Source organism: Trachymyrmex septentrionalis, unplaced genomic scaffold, assembly GCF_001594115.1.
Source record: "Trachymyrmex septentrionalis isolate Tsep2-gDNA-1 unplaced genomic scaffold, Tsep1.0 scaffold95, whole genome shotgun sequence".
NCBI lineage: Eukaryota > Metazoa > Arthropoda > Insecta > Hymenoptera > Formicidae > Trachymyrmex > Trachymyrmex septentrionalis.
The window spans coordinates 689,776-708,320 of record NW_017306139.1 but is presented as its reverse complement, the minus strand read 5'-3'; the positions used below and the strand labels follow the sequence as shown (position 1 = coordinate 708,320).

At 35.2% G+C, this 18,545-nt stretch overlaps 2 protein-coding genes and 1 pseudogene across 4 annotated transcripts in view; 2 read left to right on the top strand and 1 right to left on the bottom strand.

Annotated features, from left to right (window-relative positions):
• The first annotated feature begins 237 nt into the window (after positions 1-237).
• LOC108756099 lies at positions 238-1,506 on the top strand (annotated as a pseudogene).
• Positions 1,507-3,592: 2,086 nt separating this feature from the next.
• On the bottom strand, positions 3,593-12,398 carry LOC108756125 (protein ELYS). Of its 2 annotated transcripts, none has more exons than XM_018499717.1 (6): positions 12,084-12,398; positions 11,527-11,895; positions 11,136-11,433; positions 5,001-10,961; positions 4,613-4,694; positions 3,593-4,465 (listed from the first exon to the last, which is right to left on the bottom strand). In XM_018499717.1, exons 1-6 carry the CDS (start codon positions 12,111-12,113, stop codon positions 4,297-4,299), a joined length of 6,909 nt encoding a protein of 2,302 aa, XP_018355219.1. In that variant the 5' UTR covers positions 12,114-12,398; the 3' UTR covers positions 3,593-4,296. The 2 variants fall into 2 exon arrangements, with proteins under 2 accessions (XP_018355219.1, XP_018355220.1); XM_018499718.1 differs by having other exon boundaries at positions 4,385-4,465; positions 4,617-4,694.
• Positions 12,399-14,995: 2,597 nt separating this feature from the next.
• LOC108756129 (triokinase/FMN cyclase-like) overlaps positions 14,996-18,545 on the top strand; it is a 5,376-nt gene continuing 1,826 nt past the window's right edge. Inside the window, exons 1-6 of one of the 2 annotated variants that reach the window (XM_018499721.1) lie at positions 14,996-15,303; positions 15,811-15,880; positions 16,142-16,252; positions 16,328-16,416; positions 16,528-16,744; positions 17,625-17,870. In XM_018499721.1, the coding sequence (XP_018355223.1) occupies positions 15,178-15,303; positions 15,811-15,880; positions 16,142-16,252; positions 16,328-16,416; positions 16,528-16,744; positions 17,625-17,870 (859 nt within the window). In that variant the 5' untranslated portion in view covers positions 14,996-15,177. The remainder of the gene's footprint in view (positions 15,304-15,810; positions 15,881-16,141; positions 16,253-16,327; positions 16,417-16,527; positions 16,745-17,624; positions 17,871-18,545) is intronic. The other variant, XM_018499722.1, reaches the window with a different exon arrangement.

Here is an 18,545-nt window from a genome sequence, read left to right as displayed (position 1 = left end):
GAAGTCTCAAAATTTTTGTGTTTTGAGAGAGAGAGAGAGAGAGAGAGAGAGAGAGAGAGAGAGCATAGAATAGATATTAAAGAGAAAGAAAAGATATAAATGTAAACAAATATACTTTTGCTGAAAATAAAAAATAGATAAATTAACGCTTTATACAAGATGTAGATACTGGAAGGAAGATTTAACTTCTTTGGGTATAAGAAATTTGTATCATGTTATCAATATCTATAATAAAAGGCTTTAACATATGATTCTTTATTATGATTTATAGTTAAGGAACATTATACTGGCAACAAAACGCGTAATGCACAGGTGAGAGAAGATGTGCCACGAGCCAAAGTCGAACAGGAATTGGAAGCGCTAAGATATCAAACTTATGTTCAACAGCAGTTAGTAATATTTGCATTTCTACAAAGATAGAGATTTTTTATATTGTTTTAAAATATTTGTTTGTTTTATTTTACAAAGGGAAGAGAGAGATGCGCTTGTCGCAAGGCAAATTGCACTTTCTTTGGAGCGAGAAGAGAAGCAGAAAGAGCGCGAATTGCAAGAAATGATGAGATTGCAGTTAAGATTAGGAGATGAAGCTATGCAGCAAGAGTTTGAAAAACGTATGCAAGAAGAAAAAGATGAGGTAATCACAATATCTTGTGGTTAATAAAACTCTTGAAAATAACTATATAGTCTTATTTAAGAAATATATATATAGTCTTATTTAAGAAAAGAAAGAAATAATTGTTTGTTAGCATAAAAATATAAATGTTAAACTTCATTGTATGATAGGAACTGGCGAAAAAGCTACAAAAAGAAGAAGAAAATCACGACGATCCAGAAGATGAGCAATTTATGTTGGATCAAAAATTAGCGATGGAGGCGCAAGATGCTGAATTGGCACGGATGCTTCAGGATAAAGAGCGTGCAAAGGCTCGTAAAGCGCGAGAAAGAGCGAAACAGAAGAAGCTAGAGCGGGAGCGTCTGCAACAACAGCAGCAACAGGCAGATGAACAGAATCTCACGGAACGACCTCAAAGACCAGACAGACTGGACTTGAAGACCTTGTCAAACAAGAATCGAACCCGTTATCCTGCCAATTATTCTCATTATTCGGATCCTGAGGAAATCCATACGTTAGACAGTCCCGACAATGCGCGAGAAGTGGCAAATGTCGCAACCATTATCGATCCTACTTACAGTGTGCATAGAGGTACTTTTTCGAGCAGCTCGACCAGCACAATAAGCCCCACTTATGTTTTACCGACACCACCACAAGAGCTAATGGCAGATGATATACCTTGTTACATGCCGATTCAAGGCCAGCGACGAAATCAAGCTCAATCACCATCTAACGTGCAAGAGGAGAAGCACAAGCGGCGAGTTAAAGATGGGTGTAAGCATCAGTAAGAAACATAAAGCTCTGAGAGAGATTAATATTTTTTATAGAAATTTTTTTTTATTGTCATCAAACGATGACATAAATTAACAAGCAGTATTCATTTCTAAGATCTATCCAAAAAGAGATGCAATTTTGTTACGTATTGAGCAATATTGATAATACATTTATTTTATATATATATTTACTTTCGCAAAATGTGTGTACCAATTTTAAGATTTTATTTTTCTTTGTATTGATAGGATATATTGCCATATATTATATGATAATGTAAATTAATATACTGCCATACATTACACAAAGTTTAATGTGCCTTTTTAAGGGCATTTAAAAAATCTAAGAGCCTTAACAATTAACGAATTACTCAGCAATAATTATAATTGCTGATATTCGAATGAACAGATTGTAGCGTCCTCGATTTTCATTTTACATTTTTTGATAGCTGATGTGTCTCTGATATTGTATATGAAGCAAGAATGTGTGGAAAATAACGCGTTACTTGTCATCCCTGTTGTAAAATATATAAAGACACTAGTATAAATATTTTTTTAACATTAATATGCTTCTCATTGTTCAAACTTTTGACATTTTTAGTATAAATAGAATAAAAACAAAAGAATACCTTAGACAATCAGAAAAAAATATATTTTTCAACTTTATGCATTGATATAAGACGAGAAAGTCGTGCACCAGTGTACAAATATTGATCAAATACGAATTTATCATAAAATGTTAATCCACATAAATGAATCAGATGTACAAAAATTTTTTGTAATTTTTTAAATGCATAAATAGGTTATGACAAAAGATTGAGAAATTATAAAGTTTTACTCTAAATTAAATTATTCTGTATTAATTAAATAATTACGTTTAAGAGAATCTCACGTTTTTATTATATGTTCAATTGGTTCTTATAAAATGACCATACTGATACGTTTCCGATATACATATCATTCAACGCTACAAAGTTTGTCTATAATGTTTAATTTGCTAATAAATCGCGACTATTTAAAGTTTTTTCTAAAGTTAAGATAGAATGTAAAGAACGACAACACTGCCAAAGAATAACACTTTAATGCAGGCCTTTAAAAACAAGTGTTGATAAAGAAAGGGCGTACACATTACGTATTTATAAGGATCTAGATTGAAAGAGTTTTACGTATTGCAATATTTTTAGAATTTTGGATTATGATATAAGCAAGCTTCAAAAATACTGAAGTATAGTTATAACGTGTTGAAGGGAAATGTTATAAAGAGAGAACGAATTGAATAAAGAGAGAATAAAGAGAGAAATAATTGTTAAATATAGTTGTTACATTTTCCCTTCAAAAACTAAAGAAAAAATATCTTAAAATTACTTGTAATTTCAAAATAACACATTTATAAAACGTTTAGGATTTATTTATTATTAATTCTCTAGCATTATAAAGGATATATATAGACTTATTGTATATGTGTGTACAATGTATTATTTACTAACTTATATAAGAACTGTGTTCAGAAGAATAAGAATCTCTATTGATAGCTTTTCAAGCAATATTCCATTAGAATATATGAATTTTTTTGTAATACTTTTTTCATAATAATTATATTATTTGTGGTGAGTGGATTCTCTCGTTTGATACTATCATATATATGTATATATATATACATACACACACACATATATACATGTGTGTATATATGTGTGTGTGTGTGTGTATATAAGTTTCTTTTACATTTATTGTATCGATACAACTATACATGAGTATATTAATAAATTATTTACAAAGATATGATACATTGCTTTCTTGCCGAAAATATTATAGGAGCATGTACTATATTATATATGCAAAATATGTAGCAAAAAATCTTGTGCTACAACAAAATGAAAATCTAAAATATTAACAAAAAAAATTGACACTACCGACAATAAATATCTTTAAAAAATGTACATATAGATGGAATGAATACTATCGTGATGATCAAAGAACGTTGTATGTACGCATATAATATGAAAACATCTGTACATTTTTCAATGATAATTTACCATTAGAATACATTATTTAACATAACACTCATTGTAATCGTACCATCGTACACTTGCCAGCTCGCGCGTGCATCGATACAAAAATAACATAATATATCTTAGATTGAATGAAACATAACTTTTTTTTATGCAACTGTAAACATATATAATGTAATTTGATTCACTTATGCGGGTTTATTAATCTTTGATAAAAACAATCTTATTATAATTTCTACATATTGTTGTGTGTGATAAAAAAAAAGGTATTTCTCAACATCACATTAGCATATATTCCAAATATTATTGTTGGAATAGTCAATCACCTCTCTCTCACCATAACTTATAATATACTCCAATCAAAAAAAGAAAACGAGATACTTTACCTAATTGTCATTCGAAACAAATTGAGTTGTTTGCAATAAGATAAGATTATTCAAGTTCTTGATCTTATTTCTCTCCGATTTTTGCAAACAATTGAACTTGTTTGTTCCCGCTAGAATTTCAATACTAGACAAAGCAATTGTTTTTTTCATTTTCTAACTAGGATATGCTGGGATACAAGTTAAATTTTTCGATCTTTATTTATTAGCATTCATAATTATTTATTATATCAGAGATTATTTTGTACTATATTTTTGCCAGAATATAGACGCTAAAACTGGTCAACAATTTCTATGTATGTAACGTTTCCTAATATTTCTTTTATTTCACACGCATCGTGCTTAAGTATTAAAAGTTAATGCTTTGCAATGAATAATCGACTGCTTCAATTGACAGAAGCGTGCGTAAAAAAAAAATATGTTAAGATGATAAAAGAAATATGTGAAAGGAATTTACAAGTATTGAAAGACTTACAAATCTAAAATGTGCGTGATAGAACTCTTGGGAAATTCCAGTTTTAATCTGTTGTATTTTTGGATCTTTTAGATACAACAAATCTTGTTCGAAATCGCGATCCGAAAGAATTTTTAACTAAACGAGCGCCGGATTTGATGTAGTGAGATTGCCGGATAGCGGGTCGTTGTTCTCCTTCTTGATAAGGACTCGGTATGAACGAGCTCATTTTTCTGTGAAAAATAAACATAGAATATAAATTAAAAGACTTGCATCTCTTTTTCTGGTAAGAAGAAACGAAATAGAGACAAGTGAAGCTTTTAAAAAGTGATAAAACACATAGCGATGAGAATAGTTATATCGAATCAATGAATAACAACCTACGATGTTGTTTTGAAGAAATGTTTTTATTAGATCTGGTTTGAGGCGGTGAAAACACATAATTCGGGACCTCTCCAATGTCTGTAAATAGAAGAACACGATCTCATCAAACTACTATTTAAAATCTACTATTCAATAAGTGAATGGAATTATACACACGTCCCAAATTGGATTAGAAATCGACTATAAGAAGTGAATTGTGTAAAAAAAATGATAAAAATACAATCTTACGGAAAGAAAAGAGAATTTAAAGGATAATTTACACAAAGATCTCTAAAAGCAATCCTTCAAAAGAGATATTGATAAAAAATTCGTTTATCATTAAACAGAGCGTTCCTTGCAACATAAGACCATTCACTTGATAAGCGGCCTAATTTTTCAAATTACCTTTCTCCAATGGCACATCATCCGTTTTTTCCGGCAACGAGAACGAAAATAGATTGCTAGACTCTTGACTTACACTGATCTTGCGCGGTCTACCTCGTCTCGACTTCACGGTATTCGTTTTCGTCTCTTTTATCATCGTGACTGTCTTTCTTTTAGACGTTGGAGTATCTTGCGCGGTTTCAATATCTGTCTTTTCATCTCCTTCCACTAGCTCTTCCGCTATCGGTGATACTACCGTGATACTTGTGTCAACATTTCTGACCCTTCTTTTCATATCTGTGTGTGTCACATCCGCGCTGGACGCTCTCTTCTCTCTGGCGTTACTTTGCACAGCCTTCTTCTTGGTAGATCTCGTCTCTCTCATTGACGGACTCAAAATCTCCTCCAATTCCTCCGGCATGGAGAGTATCGACGCGCTTCGAACGCGCGCATTTGTCGTTAGTCTACCGACAATCTCTTCTGTATCTCTCGCGGCGGAATTTCTGGATCTCCTTGACGTTTCCGAGGGTTCAGCGACCTCCGGAATGATTTCTTTAATAATACTACTGGACCTACGTCGCAGTGATCCTATAGACTGCGTTTTCATCTCTTTAGGTACTGAACTACCGCGTTTTCGAATCGTTTTAATATCTGGCTCTTTCGAACACTCCTTGTCTCTCATGGATGATCTCAATGATCTGCTTGTTGCACCATCCGTATCGGACGACACCGAAGACTTCCTCGTGCGTCGCAAAGACTTCTTGTTCGCGTTCTCGCCTTCTTCGTCGTCACTCGCCAGTTTTACGAGCGATGTCGCGCTTCCTGACCTTGCGAAACTCCTCTCTCGTAGAGAAGGGGTGTCTGCCTGTAATTCTTTTTTCGCGGAAGAAGCAAGTCTTGTGCTTCTCCTTACTGGTAGTTCATCCTTGACGCTTTCGGAATCACTATCCTCTATATTGGGCTGCGGCATCTCCTTCGTTACAGACGTACATCTGCGGCCTCTCCTCGTTGATGGTTGCGCGTCGGAGTTTCCTGATTCACAATTCTCATCCAAGCTCATCACCGAGCTCATTAGTATGTCCTTCGCAAGAGAATTCGCTCTTCGGCCACGTAATTTTCCCGAAGGAGAATCCGTCTTTATTTCCTTCGTTGCTGAATTTGCTCTCCTCAAACGCGACGATATTTCGAAATCTGTTTTCTGCGACGAATGATCTGTTGAAGAATTTAAAGAGTCCTTCATCGTTGAACTTGATCTTCGTAAACGGGTGACTTTCTCCGGCTCTACTTGCCGTGCCGAGGTATCTTTTACCACCGAATTTGCTCTACGTGATCTAGTCATACGTACAGACGAAACATCCGTGATCTCAGTTTGATTCTCCTCACTTTTCGAGAAACTTCGATCGTCTGACTGTTTCTGCTCGATTGTGTCTTCAACCTTCTCTTTAGCCATCTCCTCGGATATTTCGATCGTACTATCGTCTACTTTATACAATTTTATGTAGCTCGAAAAAGTTTTGTCGGATTTGTCATGGACATCGACGTCGGATCGCTGTCGGGACGATGAAGCCTCATCGAGACCTTCCTTTGGAATGCTTTTGCTCCTACGGTCTGACTTGCGATTCTTCTCATTGGATTCACTATTCTTCTCCATTTCGACATTCCGCGTGACATAGGATCTTTGTAAATTAGAATATTTATCGTTTTTCGCTTTTGGCTCTTCAATTTCTCTAGCATTGGAATCGGACTCATCGTCTGTAATATTCGCCATGTCGTATAATATGTGTTCTGAAGGAATAATTGGCATCAAACGTGTCTCTTTTTTGTTATTATCCACTTCATCAGGTACTACCGGCGTAACAGCTCTGCTATTCGCAGATTCGTCGTCAGTCAAATCAACGTCACCCATTACTTGCACCGATTCTTGCAAACCGTTAGATTTCGTCATACTGCATTCTTCCGTTCTATATTCTGGATTCCAAACCTCGCGGGACAAATAAGAAGCAGGAACTTGATGACTATCCAAGTGCATCTGCGCGTCTTCCAGACTCTCGAACGTCTCCTCGTGCTCGTCACTATCCTCGTCGTTTCGTAATGTAAGTAGTTCCTCGTCAGATTCATCCGAAACGATCGGACTCGATTCCGCGACCTTTTCAGATTCGAAGAGTATAGGCAACTCGTAATTCTGCAAACTCGGACTAGCCTCCCTCGCGATTCTTCCGTTATTGTATTTGTTCTGTCGACTGTTGCTTTCTACGACCTTATCTAAACTATCTTCTTTCGCGAAATCACTTCCATCACAACCAAATTGTTCAACATGTACAGATCTTTTAGATTCGTTTAGCACGTTAACATCTTCCTTTATCTCATACAAGTTATTCACGTCGTCTACTTCCATGGCTCCTTCGTCATCAATAGATGTCTGAGGAACTGTAATCCTCGATAGTGGAGTAGACGAAACGGTAAATTTATCGTCACCATCTCTTTTGATGGACGGTGTCCATTGCGGATTAGTACGTCCTGATCTCTTTGTAAGGTAGCTAATATCGTCGACGTTGCTGTCAGAGGACAGTACAGTGGTCGAGTAAGTGGAGGTCAGTAATAACGAGCTGCGATTTCTCGGTGTACTTGAGATAAACGGTTGTTCATTTATCTTTTCGGAAGTCCTCGAGATCGCTGCGGACAAATTTACGGACAAGTCACTTGCTTTACCCGTGCAAAATTCCTGTGGCACTTCTACGGACGATTGTAAGGCACTTCTTCTGAGACTGGGTCGCGGACGGGCGTAGCAATGAATCTTACCAGAAGTACTGCTGTCATTCAAAATCGCACTTTCATAATATTCTGGCTTGTTACTCGCGTTTGGACTGAAGAACGCATCGTTACTCGCTTCGTTCGAACTAAGGGGAACATCAGCCTCATTATCGTCTTGTTCTTTTTCCTTCTGTCTCCTCTCCTCTTTCTCGTCCTCTTCCTCATACACCAAAGTTTTCTTGGACTGATTAATGTTAAATCTTATTTGTCTACTAACTTTTCTTTCCTTTTCAGACAATCTATCGGTAGTTTCCTTTGCTTGGGACATTACAGTAGGAGACGTCGAGCTTCTTACAAGTTGTCTAATTTTCAAAATTGATTGCGGTGTCTCTAGAGCACGATCCTTGTTCACGGAGACATTAGGTTTGCGCTTTACTAGAGGCGTCTCGAAAGTCTCCATCAATCTCGATTCTTCCGAAACTCGTTTGCTCGATGAGACGTTCTCGTCTGTTAGTTTCCGGCGTTTAATGTCATTCGGCATATCATCTGCATCATCCTCTTCGTAGATCTGATCAACTGTGCGTTTGCCGCGACTCTTATGCGTCAGCGTCGGAAATAACACACAGTTCATGTTTACACCGTGACTGTTGAGTTTCAATGACGTGCAAGGCGCACTGACAAACGGAATCTGAGATTTCTCTCCTCGTAGATAGGTCTCTCTGGCCTTTGTAATCACAGTTTCGTATATATTCCGCAGCTTATCGTGGCTCTTACAATGTGACATCGGTCTGGAATAGCGTGTCTTTAGATCTGCGTCCGAATTCGATGTGGTCGCGTTCGTGGAGAATCGTTTCGTGATATCGGGCAAGGTCATTTCGTACGCGCTGAGCATAATGAACGACGTGGACTGCACGTCTTTGACTACATTCGGTTGATACTGCCGGATCGGATAGCCGCCAATTACTTCCGTGTAACGACATCGTTGTAGATAGTACAACAGTCGTAAATCTTCCATCTTATTCTCTTCGAGAAATTTGACGAACACTTCCTCCTCCTCGGTGTCAAGAACTAAATGCAGAACCTCGTTGAGCTTATTGTATTTTCTACACGCTCGAAAGAAGCTGGTTAGTAATTGTTCGTAGTGACAGGGTGGTCGACGATGGAAAGCGGATTGTACCAGGCCATGTTCCACCGAAAGGCTCATGGCCATACCTTGTTCCTCTATGGAGGACAAGGGTGGTTTCCTCACACGAAGATACAAGAGCGCCAGTTTGTGTTGATTGTTACGCACCAAAGTGCGCAATATGAATCTATGATGCCAATCCTTGATATCAGAATCGCAAACTAATTGACCGGTCATTGTATCAAGAAATTCTTGATAATTTTCGTGATCGAGTAGCCAAAATGCCTGAGTGAGCTTGATGAGACTGGGGCTCATCATGAATGCGGACGGATATTTGATCAGCTGTTTCACTGCGGGATACGACCGCTGCAGCAGCATAGTTAGGTCCATCAGGAGGTAAATTGTAATCTGATGTCTGCAATTGATCTCATTTACTTCCGTCTGATGACAATCGGTTAAATAAGATCGTAGTAGAGATTGCAGCGATGGCGGTGGATAGCAGCCATGCATGCCGATGCCACCTTCTCTTTCCCATTGTGCTTTTAACATGGAACACTCACGCGTTATCAGCTCATCAATAAATAAATCTTCCTCATTTTCACCATTATTGCCATTGTTGTTTAATAACTGTGCTCGTTTTTCTTTATAAAGCACCGAAAGCTTCGCATAAGGATAAGGCACTCTTAACGTTAAAGAGATAGGTAGCGTACTCTTCTCCTCTTCTTCTTCTTGCTCCGCCGTCTCTGCCGCCGTCGCTGCTTGCTTCTCCTCTTCTAAATCTTGCATTTCAGGCAACAGACCCACGTCGTAGAACCAAAGAAGTACTTGAAAATATAAGGACACGCGTTTCAACATCCTTCGTTGCTTCATCAAGTCAACCGCTGTGGATGGCAATTTAGCTACTACATTGGACAAACATTCTAATTGCTGCGAACAAAACCGCAAAGTTTTCATGTCAGTTTCACCAATGCTGCTGCCTGATTGATCGAACAGAGGAATACAGAGCCGATCCGCGATCATTTTTATCGTAGAAGCTCTCTGAATGCCCCACTTGAGGAAAGTGGGATACAAGTAAGAGGCACTACCGTCCGACCACTCTATAGCGCATTTTATCAGAAAACTGGACCATCGCTGTTCCAAGCAGAGGGACAACAACATCTCTCGTTGTGCATTCTGATCGCTGGTAAATGAGAATTCTGAATTGAACGGCACTAGCCCAACAGAAAGACATCTATGAAACGTTTCAAACGGTTGTATCAATACGAGAGGACCCGTCATAGCTATTTCACGTAGTAAATCGGTCTGAATACCACGAGTCATCCAGAATGTCAATTTCATTGAGTTCAACTCCACCCATTCGAGTGACAAGGAGTTGGGATAGAACAGTTCCTCCGATGAACTCGGGCCACTGCTGGAGAATTCTTGCAAACTGTGTGGGATATATGCGAAATTTATGACCTGATTGTCTTCTTCGTTTTGTACGTCCGATCGTATACGATACGTTGCCAATATACTATTTGGATTCTGACACTCGCTAATGGTGTGCGGCATTTGCTCTTTGTACCATTGATTCAGGTCAAACAGAAATACTCTGTCGTTGGTGGCGATAAGCAGTAAGTTATCCTCGCTTCTTCTAGTGGCCGAGTCGGTCTGTTCTGGGTTGGATTCTCTCTCAACAGTGCACAAATTGATAACCTTATCTCCTTCGTTCAACTCCGATTCAAACTTCAAACTGGGATCATCTTCTAAATTAAAGTACAAATTTATCTCTCTGTCACAGTATTTTCTTTCAAATAGCATGGCGTACATTCGCAATATTGGTGGTGCTTTTGACAATTCGTCCTGGTACACTACCCACAAATAATAAAAAGGTCTAGGATCATCTGTGGGTTCCAACAAAGCCAAATGCGTGACTGTCATATTCTCGTCGATGGGTGTACTGATCCATCCTATGGAACCATCATTCTGCCAAATTATCACTCTGCCTAAACAGCCAGAGATTAAACAGCCAATCTTTGTAGAACTAACGATTGCTGTGGTCAAAGTCTCGCCGAGCAAAGGAGATGCTTCGAAATCTTCTCTGTTAAAGCCAATGTGCTTTTCAATACCTAAGAATATATTAAATTTCCAAGTAATTACTGATATAATATTAATCAAAGATTTGTGTGTCAGAGGTGCATATAGAAGACAGTATACGAATCTGTTCTCTATTTCATATTTTTTATCTAATATAGTATCAACATGTGGATATTAACTTGAATAATGATATTACTAGTACTTACGGTTGTTGAGCAAATTATAAGCTGCATGTTTTTCTCGAATGGATTGACGTCTATCAATAATTTGTTTCACTGATGGAAAATGTATCTCTGCCGGTGATGTTTCATCCATAATAATAGACAAATCATCCATATCCCATACAGTTCTTCGAAGATCAATCATGATATGTTGAAGATTTCGCAAAGCTACACAGGCCATTCCATCCATTTCATTTAGTATGTTATCAGGTCTTTTATCATTGAATTCTTCCCATTCGGCACCACCCGCCACAACACATACTTGTTCTATCCCACATGGCATCTATAAAACACCATGCAAAATACAAACGAATACTTTTAATTACAATCCTTAATACTAATTCAAAACAAATCTGATTTAGAAGATAATACTTACACGAATAGCTCTCAAAACACGGGATGTAGTACAGTCAAATATACATAATAAACCAGAAGAATCTCTTAGTTTGCTTGCACAATTATCTATTCCAACCAGCAGTAATGGAAATTCTCCAGATTGAATAGGGAATTGGGAAACTGATGTTACAACGCCACGAAACATCCAACTGCTAACGGTCTCTCCTATTTTTACATTAAAAACTACCAAGTGGCAACCGTAACTCAGCCATGCGTATGTTGCATTATGCAGAAATCCTCCATGGTAATCACTAACGTTGTCGTACTCTTGGAGATTCGCAGACTGACCATACTCTAAATTTCTTAACCAATTTGACACAGGAAATTGAAGATTCACGATTCTGCGAACCTACACGAGAAAATTATCGAGAAAATTATTGATATGTAAAAACAATAAGCTCTTTCGTTTATATATCATCCATTGTTTTATTTTCGGCGTAATTCGAATCAAAGTAGAAAAACATCAATTGAGAACGTTACAAAAATCACGATAGGTTATATCAATAATTGTAAAATATCTTTGTTATAATATATTACCTCGCAGTTGACTTCCTCTAGCTCTTTCATCTCTCAGGTCAGCTACCGAAATATCATCAGTGAAAGTCGCATTTAAAAATCGTTCTTACACAGCTCGCAATAAGGTTAGGTTATGTTGGCGCCAAACCTCACGTTTGTTCTCGTAACCACCCGGGAGACATATACATACATAAGATATAAAATTGCACGTACAATGAAAAGTGATTTATCGGAAGAATACAATGACGGCGTAATTTGGAATCGTATTACGTACGAAAATGATATTATCTATCATTCATTTTCCTACTCTCTCTTCCTCCGTCTAACGACAATGCAAAAAGGATAGACAGTACATAGATGGCGTGTACGGTCACTACGGTCATGAATAATTAAAACTCTAGGGCCGGTATTCATAGTCAGATCTTATATTCGAGACCGTCTTAAGTACAGTCTTAAAAAGTCACGAACCAATCAAAGGGCCGTATTAGCATCTTAAGACCTTACTTAAGACAATATTGAAATAAGATCGGATTATAAATATCGCTCTAGATATTACCAAAGTAACGCTTCTATCTTTTTATCAATCCGAAATCTTTCTATCAAGTCGAAATGCCAACACTTTTCTATTGGCTATTTTGACCGTTATTTTCGATCTAATTGTCTGCAATTCACTAAATGCTTAGGCCAGTATTTATAGTCGATTTTTATTTTAAAATCGTTTTAAGTGATGTCTTAAAACGCTAATGCAGCCCTCTGATTGGTTCATAACATCTTAGTAGTTAAGTACTTAAAATGGTCTTAAATATAAGATTCGACCGTGAATACCAGTCATAATCAGATCTTATATTCAAGATCGTCCTAAGTCGTAAGAAGACTGTTTTTCTAAATTCACAGTGCTGAAAATCTACAGTTTACGTTACTATACATTTTCAGTACTGACAGTAAATTTTGAAACACAGCCAAAGTCGCAAACCAATCAGAGAACCGTTGAAATAAGAACGGACTATGGATATCGGCCATAGTATTTCGTTAGTGATACGAGAGAAATTCGAATTATAAATAAAAAAAAATCTGTAACTCAGGCTGCGATCGAAGTTTCACTACAAATGATGCTTTGAAGCGCTTGATTATTCAATTAAAAAAAAAAGAATTTTAAGAATTAATCAATCAAAAAACGTTTTAAAATATTTGCAGCATCGCGTTAGCTGTACCCTCAAAATACCCTCAGAAACAAATATAATCATAGCAAACTTTATGATCAAAAAAAACTTATAAAACTTTAAATTTCAAAACTTTTCTATTTCTTCACGATTAAAATGATGTGACTTGTATTGTACAATTTAAAAAAACTTTTAAAAAAATCATTGTAAAACAATATTTTAAAAAAGGAATTAAATTTAAAAACATGTTCTTCAAAAACATACACTTTTTAGGATTAATTGTTAAATTTTGGATTTCTTATCTAAACAGATGCACTTATTATCGATCAATGTTTTCTACTTTGAAAAAGCATATTCTTTGTTCACCTTATAGTGGAAAAATAAAAAATTCTAAGATTTAAAATTAAAATTAAAATTAAAATTTTCGTTTAGATTAAGTTTTCTGCGATAATTTGTTTCTGAATTATAGATTTTACAAAAACAATCCGTTTCGTAATATTTATTTCAAAACGATATAATTTTAACAAAAAAATTAAATGTTCGTAAAAAAGTATTTAAAATAGATTTGCTAGAAAAGGAATGATCTTAAAAACTCAGATAAATTTTTTTATCAGGCAACGGACTCTTCTGAGCAGCGCAATAGTTTAAAAAAATTTGTTTTCCTATTTTTGAAAGGTTTCTTCAACTTTCGCCATTTTGTAAAACATTTTTTGTAACTTAATTTTAATTTTCTTGGTTATCAAAAAAAAGTTCAAGCTAATTTGAACTATTGTTTATCTCAATGTTTTTTGCTGAGTCATCACTATTAAAAGATGTTAAGAGATTGTGCTAAAATTTAGCTGGGCTGTTTCTTTAAATATAAAATGTGTATATATACATTATATGTATAACAATAGTTTATGATAACTAGAATGAATTAAACTAAGTCAAAAAATCCTCATTTAACAATTTTCAGAATCTTTTTTTAGTCATCCAATAAGCAGAATGTTTAAAATCGACGTATATATCTCGCCCGTCTGTCGACAGAAGTCTAAATTCGACTTCAGTTAGATTGAATGTCAACTTTTAGTCGATTAAAAGACGACAAATGTCCCAATTATATAGCCAGTTGTCAGTCAACCAATGTAGTCGATTTAATTTCAACTCTAAATCGACTATAAGATAGTCATCTGATCTTATTTTAACAGTCGACTAAATATCGACTTTAAAAATCGACTTAAGTTGATGAAAAAATATCGATTACAAGTCGATAAACAATCAGGCGTGCTGTGTAGACATCCGCGATAATTTCTTTATTTTCCATTATTATCTTTGTATTATATGTATGTAATATCAATGGCAATAAGGGGGGGGGGGTAAGAGATAGAGAGAAAGAGAGAGATATTTTTTCAAAAAACGTAAAATTTCTCTTTTTATAAATTACTGACATACATTTGATACACATGATTTTAAAAAGGGTATATTTTTCAAACAAACAGTACTTTGATACTTCAATTAATCTTTCGAATGTCAAGTTCAACTTACGCACACACACTGTGAATAATTATTATTCGAATAATCACATTCTGTTTTTCAATTGAATAATCTAGGCTCTCTTTTCTCAATAGTTATATTTTTGAGAGATAATTATTAAATTGCTTGTATTTGATTCTTTATATTACCGATTCAATTGTAACGATTATAAAAGCACGAACGTAAGAATCGTAAGAGTCGTGTTATATAAGAGAACTTAAATCATTTACGCGTTTCGAGCTAGTGCAAGTGAATAAAGAATCGCTTCAATTTACAAATCTCGGTTATCAAATATGTGATACGTCAGCGAACGTGATACGAAGCATTCTGATAACCCGGGATCTGAAGGTGGGGATTATTGGATTTACAGATCTTGTTGAAATTTATCTCATTTATTTGACGTGGAATTCAACGGTTGATGTTCCATCTGACCGTGACTTACAATGGCAGCGTCAAAGAGTTTAATTAACTTGTTAGACGATGCGGTGCTCGAGACTCTATCAGGGTTATCCTATACGTATCCGCAACTAGAACATCATGCATCGCACAGAGTTGTACTGTCACCAGATGTACGTATACATATAAAAATACGTTTCTATAATGCTATTGCTTCATTGCAATTAAAGGGTAACAGATATGTTTATAAAGCAATTTTATTCTTCGTCGTTCTTATAAAAATAATAGAATAGTTCTCTCTCTCTCTCTCTATCTCTCTCTTTTTCTCTCTTAATTTTTTATTTCTTTAAAAAAACAAATTTTATATTATAATATATTTGCTATTACAAATTTAATTAAAAAGTTTAAATTATTTATAAGGGAGAGTATCGATAAAAAGTAAGAATTGTGTATTAAATAATTTTACAAATTTTCCAAGTTTGACAACTAATATCATTTGATTCGAAAGTTTACACTATTATTTTAATACCGTTGATGTGGCTACTTTTATTTAAATTAATGTATAACACTGGATCAAATAATCGTTTGCATGACTTTGTTATAAATATATATTTCTCTAAAATTCTAAATACAATTTATATGTATATCTACATATATATATATATATATATATACTTCAGCATAAGAATCGTAAAGGTAAAGTGGCCTTGATTTGCGGTGGCGGTAGTGGACACGAACCATTTGCTGCAGGTAAAAAACAATATATATATATATTTTCTTGAATTAAGTTAAACATTTCAATCAATGTAAATCTCGTTTGTCTTATTTACGTGAAAATAAATAAAATCTTCTTTCTAAAGTATTGTCTAAAATAAAAATATTGTGAATAATATTTCACTTATATAATTTGTGCGTTGTTATATTAGAAATGTTTAGATACATAAGTCATAAATAAAAGCCCTTTCAGAAGGGCGAAAACTTCTTAAAGTACAAAAATTTTTTGCTCTTTAGGATTTGTTGGCAGCGGTATGTTGACAGCTTCCGTAGCAGGATCTATTTTTACAGCGCCACCGTCTATTCATATTACGTATGCTCTTCAGTGTATTGCAGAAAATAATAAAGGTCTTTTTACTTTACATACTTATTATTAATAAGTATTTTTTATTAAATCACACGTACATTAATACCTTCTTTTAGATGGTATTGTGGTCGTGGTACCTAATTACACAGGGGATCGTCTAAATTTTGGCATAGCAATTGAGAAGACTCGGCAAGCGGGCGTTGCGGTAAAACGAAAATCTTCCATTTTTTACCCGCAAACAATGATATGAATTAAATATTTTAAAATTATCGACCTATTTGAAAATTATACAAATATAATATCTTAATAAGATCAGGTGGAGGAGGTAATCGTTAATGATGACTGCAGTATTCCCGTAAACGAACAGAGCGTCGCTGGTAAGCGCGGATTGGTGGGCATGTTATTCATTATCAAAATTGCGGGTGCTTACGCCGAAAAAGGTTTTCCTCTGTGTGAAGTAGCAGAAATTGCACGACGTGTTTCACAAAACATCGCGACCTACGGAGTCGGACTATCCGCGTGCGCAATACCAGGTATGAGACAATCAAGGCTCATAAGTTACCATTCAAATCGCGCCATAGTTATGATAATTAATACGTATATGTGTTAAGCTTGCATGGCCAAGCGCTTCTATAACGCGGGTATTCCTCCATCCGATGGACGGATAGAGAGATGGATCAGAATCTAGACAATGGCGGCGTTCAACAGAAAAAACAGCTTTGCAACTGTTGTAAAATTTGTGAATATGATTGGTTTATACATTTAGATCTAGTGAGGAACTAAGGATAAAATCAATCATATTAAAGAAGTTTACAACAAAAGTTTGCTTTTTCTGTTAAACGCAATCATCCTTTGTAGTTTATTCCTTTATTATTGTTGCCCAATCACTTTTTTCCGGATACTTGATATATGAAGTAATTAGGGAGCATCGGATCGTAAAATTATCAGACTGGACCGCATTCTTTTCGGATATTCGATTTTCGGTCGGATATCTGGTAGGGCAATTATCTAATCATATACCGGATATTTCCTCAGATATTTGGAATATCTTAACAAGGATATTCCTAACAATAAGGTTCCTTTATTATATTAAAAAAAAATATTATATTTGAATATATTCAATTTACATTTAAATTTATAGTTTAAAAGCTTAAATTATTTATCCCGAGAATGTCAAGAAAATTTGATGTGTTTGGTATATTACACACACACACACACACATATACATTAAATATTTGAAGCGAATTCTCTTCAGAAGAGTTTTAAGAAATTTTTGTCAAGAGAAAAATCAGTTTTATACTGCCGCAATTAAAGAATATGCCGTGTCTGCGATACTTTGCGGCAATTAGAATTATTATTTAAAATAACTCTACATGGATATGGTTAATCTGACAATAAGAATATTAAATGCAGGTCAAGGTCTCATGTTCGAGCTTGCACAGGATGAGATAGAATGTGGAATGGGTGTGCACGGAGAAGCAGGATACGAGAGAATTAAGCTCAGGACCGCATCTGAACTGGTGATGCTAATGCTAAAGCGCATTTGCGAGGTCTTATCTTTGTCCACTAATGACTCGGTCGCGGTTATAGTCAACAATTTCGGTGCTTTAAGTCAATTGGAACAAGGAATAATCGTCTATGAGATTGTAAATCAGCTTCGTAAGTACTTATTGGCTGTTTTTTTCTTCTTTTTATATATATGAACATAAATCATAATATGAGCCGCTTACATATAGTATGATAAATCATATATCCATTTCTTTCATCTTCAAGAAAAAAATTATATAAATTTGAGGGTTTTCCAATCTCCATACCGGTTGCTTACTGAATCTATTAGACGTGTCTACCATAAGATTACCAGATTTTTTTTGGTTAAATAAAAAAATAGTAGTGTGGCAAGTCCTTGCATGCAAGAGAAGATTGATGAACGATAGATCGTACCAATCGAACTTTGGTTCATTGTATGATAAAAAGAATAAAACTACGAGAAAAGAAAAAGCACCCTAAGTCTCCAATCATTTATTATATTTCTTCTGATTTACGTTTCCTTGCCGATTATTTTTTGACTTCACTCGGAGCTTTGCTCTCCCGGCCATGTAAATCATTCCATCGATTAGCATATCGATCGAACAATGTCCGACGTCTCGCGACGTAAGAAATCGTTTGCATTTATCTTTCAGTTATCCTATTCGAGAACAGGTTTCAAGTTTTTTGAAATAAACGTCCATACATAAAACTATTTATATATGTATATTGTTTTATTCTACTTAACAATATTATAGGTAAACCGGAATTTAATATTAAAAATGTTTTCAATGTTTGCCATTTTTTAAA

Bases quoted from the DNA above. Each gene is read 5' to 3' on its own strand.
- LOC108756125 (XM_018499717.1), bottom strand. From the start codon at position 12,113: ATGAAAGAGCTAGAGGAAGTCAACTGCGAG. The intron at 11,434-11,526 runs GTAAGTATTATC...GGTGTTTTATAG, and splicing joins GTGTTTTGAGAGCTATTCGT to ATGCCATGTGGGATAGAACA. The intron at 4,466-4,612 runs GTTGTTATTCAT...TATTTTTCACAG, and splicing joins TCTTCAAAACAACATCGTAG to AAAAATGAGCTCGTTCATAC.